The sequence below is a fragment of the Camarhynchus parvulus genome, chromosome 24 (genome assembly GCF_901933205.1).
Source record: "Camarhynchus parvulus chromosome 24, STF_HiC, whole genome shotgun sequence".
NCBI classification, from domain to species: domain Eukaryota; kingdom Metazoa; phylum Chordata; class Aves; order Passeriformes; family Thraupidae; genus Camarhynchus; species Camarhynchus parvulus.
In genome coordinates, this window is record NC_044594.1 from 1,119,442 (window position 1) to 1,127,476 (window position 8,035).

At 64.1% G+C, this 8,035-nt stretch overlaps 1 protein-coding gene across 1 annotated transcript; it reads left to right on the top strand.

Annotated features, from left to right (window-relative positions):
• The first annotated feature begins 725 nt into the window (after positions 1–725).
• On the top strand, positions 726–7,822 carry TMPRSS4 (transmembrane serine protease 4). Its single transcript, XM_030964952.1, has 13 exons — positions 726–845; positions 3,992–4,022; positions 4,153–4,266; positions 4,397–4,549; positions 4,636–4,765; positions 5,399–5,500; positions 5,586–5,626; positions 6,034–6,193; positions 6,600–6,766; positions 6,939–7,034; positions 7,123–7,262; positions 7,392–7,541; positions 7,667–7,822. The coding sequence occupies exons 1-13, from the start codon at positions 843–845 to the stop codon at positions 7,676–7,678; spliced, it is 1,299 nt and encodes a 432-aa protein (XP_030820812.1). The 5' UTR covers positions 726–842; the 3' UTR covers positions 7,679–7,822.
• The last annotated feature ends 213 nt before the right edge of the window (positions 7,823–8,035 follow it).

Here is an 8,035-nt window from a genome sequence, read left to right on the forward strand (position 1 = left end):
TAATTAGCTGCTCGGCACATCCTGCACGCCCAGCACCTCCAGCAGGAGTGGCAGAGGGCAGCCAGCAGCCTCCCCGAGCCCAGCCCGCTCCCTGGGCCCCCTCACCCCCTCGGCGCTGCCTCCTGCACTCCTCAACCTCCCTCCCATCCTGCCAGGCTAAGGCAAGCGGCTCCATCCCAGAGGGCTTGGTTATTCCCGGATAATCACAGGCCCTCAGCCATCCCGAGATCACCCCATGGTGCCCCCCTTGCAGCCTGGGGTCACCTCCCACGGGCACCCCCTGCCTTCCCCTTAACCCCCCAGCCCTGCCAGCCGTGACCCGGCCCCGGCGGGGACACACAGCCCGAGTGACCCGGAGCACAAGCTCTCCTCCTTTCCTCCTTCACCTACTCGAACCTCGCTTTGACAACAACCCCGCGCAACGCGGAAGAGCCGCACAAAGAGCGGGGTGGCCGTGGATCCTCTTATCAGGAGGAGCAGGAAAAATCAGTCCGTTCCCTCCTGATAAGCCGTTTGGTGACAGCAGCCCGGCAGGTGAGTCACCTGCGGTGCAGATGCTCGGGAGATTAGCGCGGGTGATGGTGCTGCTGATAGACCGGTGTTGGATTACAATACAAACCAGAATTCCTGTTTCACAACTCCCCTTGTGGGTTTTAAGGAGGGCCGGGGCGGTCCTGCCCCAGTGCGAGCGCGGCGTGGGCACGGAGCGGGCGCGGAGCGCAGGGCACGGGCTGCGGGAGCATCGCGGGCCGGCTGCGGGGCAGCCGCAGCCTCCCCGGGCCCGCACCGGGCACAGCCGCCGCGTTTCCGTGGGCAAAGGACCCCGCCGGAGCTGGACGGACATGGTGAGTCTCTGGCAGCGCTGCCCCCAGCCCCGGGATGGGCACCAGCCCCACGAATACCCCGTGCCCGGCCGTGCTCCCAGCCCGGAGCGGTGCTGAGAGGATGGGGCAGCCCAGAGCCAAGGAGCTGCTGCTCCCCAGCAGCCCAGGAAGGGTTTTCCCTGCTCCTCACACCCCTCCGTGGCTGTGCACAGAGCTTGGGTGCCAAGGAAGGGTCTTCCCTGCTCCTCAAACCCTTTTGTGGCTGGGCACGGTGCTTGGGTGGCCCCCCAGCTCTCGTTCCCACATTTCTGGGGCTGCCTTTCCCTTTCCCGGCCCAGGCAGCAGACAAGCAAGGCAGTGTCCCCCATTCCAAGGGGAGCAGGACCTCCCGAAGGGTCTGATCCCCCTCCTGGGCACGGCCTGGGGGAGAGCCAGGCCCTCCTAACACAGCCCCCAGTGCCTCTGCTCAGCCCGGGGACACACCTGCAGCACTCTGCAGTGCAGGAAGAGCCACGGGCACCAAACCCCCAAACCCCAGGCAGTCCCTCCCTGGCAGGGAGGCACTTCCCCAGGAGGGCACAGGGGTATGGCCAGGCTCGCCGGGCACTGCAAACCCTCCAGCAGCAGCAGCAGCAGCAGGACAGTGGCACATCAGCCCTGCAGGGCGGGGAGCTGGCTCTGCAGTGCCTGCACACACCCACCGGGTAAATCCCCCAGCCGGGGAGTCACCCTCGCAATCGGATCACCCTGAGAAGCTCGGCTGGCTGAGGGAACGTCCCAGCTGCTCCCGAAGGAGGGACAGAGCCCAGCTCAGCACACCCTGCACCCCAGCACGGATCCCTGCTCAAAGGGGGGAAGAGGCTCTGCAGAAGTGCGCGGCCCCTGGGCTGGCACGGGCACAGCTGGGGCTGGGATGGCCACGGGGCCGTGGAGAGCTCCAGGAGAACGCAGCAAGGGAGCTCAATCAGTCACGGCAGCATGGAGCTCTGCAGGAAATCATGTGCCTCCACTCCTGCTCTGGCTTTGGATTTAACCAGTGCAGCTCCTGCTCATGGTGGGGCTTGAGAGGAGTCATGGAGAGGCAGCCCCAAGCTCTGAATCCCTTTGAAACAGAAGAAGTTCGTGGACTGAAGAAAATGAAAAAAACCCCAAAAACCAGTAATCACTCATCTCATGTGCATTCACACCAGACCTGGTGTCTTGGAAAGGAACCCAGCAGGGGATGAGGAGATGGGGACAGCTCTGGGTGGTGTCTGATGTGATGGGGACAGCTCTGGGCCCTGTGGGGACAGAGGGCCAGCCGTGCTGCTGCCGTGGGCCCTGCAGGATCCATCCCAACCCGGGCCTGTTCCCACGGGAACCGTTAGGATCCCATTATCCAGGAGGTGCCCGGCCCAGGCCCAGGTGACACAGGAGGTCAGCATGAGGCAGGACCAGCCCCACGGGCCCTGGGCTGGCAGATGTTGGGGCAGCATTACAAAACTGCCCAGCCTCTGGGAGCTCTTCCCTTCTCCACAGAGCAGTGCCTCAGGAAGGGCAGCGAGGTGGGAGATGCAGGGCTCAGGTTCTCCTTCCCACCCTGCCCTCCTGCTCCCAGCAGCTCCCTGGCACCAGGAAACAGGCTCTGCACCCCAGAGCCCGTCCAGGGGTGGGGAATTGGCACAAGCTGCCCACACTGGGCCCGGGTGCCAGCTGAGCCTGGCTTTGGGAGGAAGGCTGCTGGCATTTCCTCAAGGAGCCAGACTCCAACGTGCTGGGACACGGCCACACGGCACCAGGCAGGAGCCAGTCCTCCCCTGCACAGGTCACGGCTTGTTCCCAATGCCAGCAGCCCCAGGCACGCTGCAGGGACACGGCAGGGAGGCAACAGCTCCTGGCTCACGCAGCCAGGCTGCCTTTGTGAGCCAGCCCAGGGATAATGGCTTGGCACTCGCTGTAAACCCTGCTGGAAGGGTGTGTGTGCATGGCTGAGCATGCCCTGGCACTGTGACCCGGCCAGGGAGGGCTCCCCTCTCCTCTGACCTTGGCACTCAGCCCCAGTGCCCCCGCACTGCTCTGCCAGGCCTCTGAGCCCGGCATGGCACAGGGACCTCTGCTCTCCCCTGGTGTGACAAACTCCATCATCTCCACACTGTGCTGCTCTTGGAGCAAAGGCTCCCAAACCCTCCTGCATCGTGCACCTGGATCTGTGGGTTTATCACCCCAGGTTTAACCGCCCTTCCCTCTGCTCGTGCGAAATCCTCGTCTTACCTGCGGTGGCAGAGCCCAGGAGCAGCAGCAAAAGAGAAGAGCTCACTGGGGCTGGCAGGGAGCAGGCTCAGTGCAGCAGGAACACCTTTCCAGGCAGCCGCTCTGTGGCACGGCACAACCACGGCTGGAAAACACGGAGCAGACACCGACAGTGCCACCTGAACCTCCCGAGGGGGCTCCAGCCCACCCACCCACCACAGGCTCACAGCACCTGCCCGCCCATGGTCCCGGGTTTCTCGTACGAGGAGCTGTCACAGGAGGACAATTCTGAGATAACTCTGAGCAGCTCAAGCGGATCGATGCCTGACTCATCCCCTCTCCAGCCCCGGCTGTGTTTATCCCGTCTCTTAGCAGCGGCACAGCCCTCCCCGCCCTGGGAGCGCAGGTTCCCCTGGCTCGGGCTGGTTCCTCCGGTGTCCCTGCAGCCCGGCAGGAGCACCCGGGCTGTGCCACCCCCTTCTGACCCTGCTGGAGCCACAACCCCCCCGTGGTGACATGCCCTGTGCCACAGCCCCGCGGGCGTGTGTATTTTGACTCAGGGTGTCTCTGCACACCAGAAGGAGCCTCTTTCGCAACACCTGTGACTTTTTAAGCCTCAGGTGTGTTAATGACGGTAACTCTGTGCCACTGACAGCCACTTACTGGAACTGCACAGGTGGTGTCTATGGGAACAAGGCAGCAGGTGACCCTGGGTGACCCAGAGCTGGGTGTTGTTGCCTCAGCACAAGCCACCCCTCTCCTGGCAGCTCTAAAGTCACCTCAGGTGAAGGCTGGGGCAGTGTCCCTGCTCATCCCTGCTGCCCTCCCTGGGCTGTGAGCTCAGCACGGGGCCAACCACCCTGGCTACAGCTGCCCCTCCTACCTTCCAGCTGCTCTCTCAGTTTCAGCTCACGACTGTTTTCCTCTCTGCTTTGCAGGACTCGGCCTCGGAGCGGCTCAATGGCAGAGGTAACACGGCTGGGAGCTGGGGGGGATGAGAGGTGCCAGGCTGAGCCTGGCCATGCAGGGCCACGCTGCTCTGTGTTTCAGGTGCCAGGCTGAGCCCAGCCATGCAGGGCCGCACTCCTCTGTGTTTCAGGTCCCTACACGAGACCCAAATCCTCCAGGGCATCGGAGTCCTTCAAGAGGGTCGGGATCCTCGTCCTGGCCGTGGTGCTCACCCTGGCCTGCCTGGTCGCCATTGGGTTCCTGGGTACAGCTCCTGATCTCTGCCCCTCCTTCCCCGTGGCCACGGCTCAGCCAGCACAGACCCAGCTCCCCGCTGATCCCCCTGAGCCTGCCCAGGGGCTGGAGCTCGGCACTGAGCCCCCCTCTCCCTGCAGTGAAGATTTACCTGGACCACCACTACCTGTTCTGCAAGCAGCCCCTGAAGCTGGTGCCGCTGAAGCAGGTGTGTGACGGGCAGCTGGACTGTCTGCAGGGCGAGGATGAGGCCAACTGTCCCCAGTGGTTCTCTGAGGGGCCACCAGCCGGGGGTGAGTGCAGGACACGCCAACACAGCTCGGGGGGCCGGGCTGCTGCGGCCACCCCGCCCCACAGCTGACTTTGTGTCTGCCTCCAGCCCGCGTGTCCAAAGACAGATCCATCCTGCAGGTGCTCCAGAGCCACACGGGCACCTGGTCCTGTGTGTGCCACGACCACTTCACCCCGGCGCTGGCCAGAGCTGCCTGTGAGCAGATGGGCTACAGCAGGTACCTGGCTGCTTGCCCTGCTTTCCCTTCCCTCCTCCTTAAAAGCTCCTCTGGACGGGGCTCTGCTGATCTGTGAAGCACTCTGAGCTCTGCACTAATGGTTTCAGTCCGTCCCAGCATGCAGAGCACTCTGTGGGTACCCAGGAGCTGGCTCGGAGCCTGGCAGGCTCCTGTGAGAGCAGAGTGCTGTGCCCTGCTCTGTCCCAGCCCACGGGCACCCTGCCCTGCCCCTGCTCTGCCTCCATGCCCCCTACCTGCAGCCCTGCCCTCCCCAGAGCAGCCCAGGGCTCCAACACAGCTCACCTGGGGAGGGAGGCTCAGCGCCCTGCACGTCCCTTTTAAGATGGGTTCTGGTGTTTGAGCCACTGCAGGAGCCCAGACTGAGTCAAACCTGGCATTTTCCAGGTCCCAAATGCAACAGCAGGGAGCCCCCTGAGTTCCCCCAGAGCCACCTGCTCACCCCTCTGCATAGCAGGGAGTTCTGTCCCCTCCTTCAGCTGCTCCTGTCCCTGGGCCCTCCAGGGCTGTGACATCCCACTTTGGCACCCCTTGTCCCACAGACGCTCCTTTTTCCTATGGGATCCGGCGTCTGTCTCCCCCACACCTGAAGCCCTGTCTCCCCATGTCTTCCAGCACCCCAACTTTCCAGGGCGTGGAGGTGAGCGCGGGGCAGCCTCTGCCTCCCCGCGAGGTCGTGCTGAGCAACGGGAGCCTCCAGGTGCTTGAGCCAGGCAGGTGAGTGGGGACAGTGTGCACCCCAGCAGCAGCCTCTGGTGCCTGGCAGGGGAGCCAAACCCAACTCTCTCCCTTCCTCCTGCAGGAAATGCCTCTCGGGGCTGGTTGTATCACTCTTTTGTTCCAGTAAGTACCACCGTGGTGCCTGGGCCATGTGGGCACTGGGGCCTCTCTCCTGGCACGGCCCCGTGGGAGTGTGGCTCCATCCCAAGCCCATTCCGCAGTGTTTGCATGAGGAAAGATGGATTTAATTACTGCTCACCTCGTTAAGCCAGCACAAACCTCCCAGCAATGGAACACCTAAGGGAGGCTTACCCAGCTGCCCGCATGGCTTTACCTTCCCTGGCAAATTACCCTGATTAAACTAATTATCAGTTTAATTATGCGGGGGGCTGGAGCAGGCAGGGGGTGGCTGGACCCCTTCCAGCAAGCCTGGGGACGAGGGGTGGCAGTGGCACTGTGGGGATGAGGCACCCTGGGCACGCTGCTGTCCCCGGGCTTGCCGTGTCCCCCGTGTCCCCGTGTCCCCACAGACTGCGGGCAGAGCGTGCGGACCCCGCGGGTGCTGGGGGGCAGCCCGGCCGCCATCGAGGCGTGGCCCTGGCAGGTGAGCCTGCAGTACAGGAAGGAGCACATCTGCGGGGGCAGCATCATCGGGCCCGGCTGGGTGCTGACGGCCGCGCACTGCTTCAAGTGAGTGAGCGCTGCCCCGAGGCTCTGAGCTCAGATCTCCTGTCTCCTGTTAGCCTAGGCCTACTCATCCTGTTAGCCGTGTGGAGCTTAGCAGTGTCCTCCATCCTGTGATCAGGCTGAGCTTCCAATTCACAATACGCCCTGATTGGGGCACTACAGGCAGTAGCTCAGACAATCCCCTATGAGGTCACCCTAGCAATTCTCCTTCTCTCCGTTCTCCTCCTCAGCAGTAACTACACCCTCAGCACTCTCGCCATCACCCAGGAACCTCTGTACCTTATTTTCTCCTGCTGGCCCCTCGCTATAATATGATATCTCTGTACGCTCGCTGAGACCAACCAACCAGGTGGCTGGCGGGGGCTCTGGGGCTGTCCCCGCGGGTGACAGCAGCGCTGTCTGTGCACAGGAACAACCCCATCATCCAGAGCTGGCGTGTGAGGGCCGGCTCGGACCTGCTGTCGGGCGCTGCCACCATCGCCGTGGAGAAGGTGTTCCTGGCCGAGGTGACACCCGCGTCCCCCAAGGACAACGACATCGCCCTGGTGAAGCTGCGCTCCCCCGTGCACGACTCAGGTGCGCCTGGCAGAGCCCTGCCTGGGCAGGGGTCACAGTGTCCCCTGCTGGCACTGAGCATCGGGCTGGGCTGGCAATGCCCGGCGTGGCACCGAGTGGGTGCCCAGCTGGTGGCTGTCCCCAGCCAGCCTGGGCCCCTTCCCTGTGAGCCCCCCGCACATCTCCTTTCCAGACAGCACCAAGCCCATCTGCCTGCCCTACTTTGATGAGGAGCTGGTGCCGGGCACCCCCCTGTGGGTGATCGGCTGGGGCTACACAGAGGAGCACGGTGAGTGGCACAGCCCGGGGGTGGCAGGGACAAGGCAGAGCCCCCAGCAGGAGCAGAGGGTCCCTCTGAGAGGCCGTGTGTCCCTCAGGGAAGCTGTCGGAGCGCCTGCAGCAGGCTGAGGTGGAGCTCATCGACGAGCAGAGCTGTAACCTGGCCGCCTACCACGGCGATGTCACCGACAGGATGCTGTGTGCCGGCCTGCCCCAGGGCGGCGTGGACACCTGCCAGGTGCGGGGCTGGGCTGGGCAGGGGCTGGGCGGGCTCATACCCATCTGTGCCACGGCTCCTGTGAGGGACGAGCTGCTCTGGGCACGGCTGTGGCTCTGCGGCGCCATCCTGAGGGTCCGTCCTTGCCAGGGGGACAGCGGCGGGCCCCTGCTGTACTCGGGAGGGCACTGGCAGGTCGTGGGCATCGTCAGCTGGGGCCAGGGCTGCGGCACCCCCAGCACTCCCGGCGTCTACACCAGTGTCCGTGCCTACCTGGACTGGATCTACGCCGTGCGCAGGGTCAGTGCCGTCCTGCAGCTCCTTTCGCTGAGCTGCTCCCCGAAGGACACTTTCTGCTGCTTTCCTCTTGCTCTGGCCGCCCTTTCAGAGCCTTCAATGCCCTCTGTGCCTCTCTCTCCTCGCAGTCAGAGCTCTGAGACCTGCCGGAACAGGTCGCTCCTCGCCCCGAGCCTCCCTTCCCATCCCTCTGCCCTGGCTCTGGCAGCAGCAGGGCCACGGATCTCCAGCCAGGGAAGGTGAGCGCGGCTCCCAAAGCCTCGTGGCAGCTGTGATTTAGGGTGCCAGAGCCCAGCCAAGGAGGCAAAGGGTGACTCGGAGTGGCGGCCACTGAAGGAATCTCGCTGGCCCAAGCTCCCTTCCGGAGGAGGATTAATTTATTGCCCTGTGCTGACCCCGCTGTGGCAGGATGGCTCCTGGGGGGCCAGGCTGCTGTCAGCTCACTCCTGTTGTACAGAGAGAAATGATGTTGGTGCTCTACAGCCTCCCCCTATTCC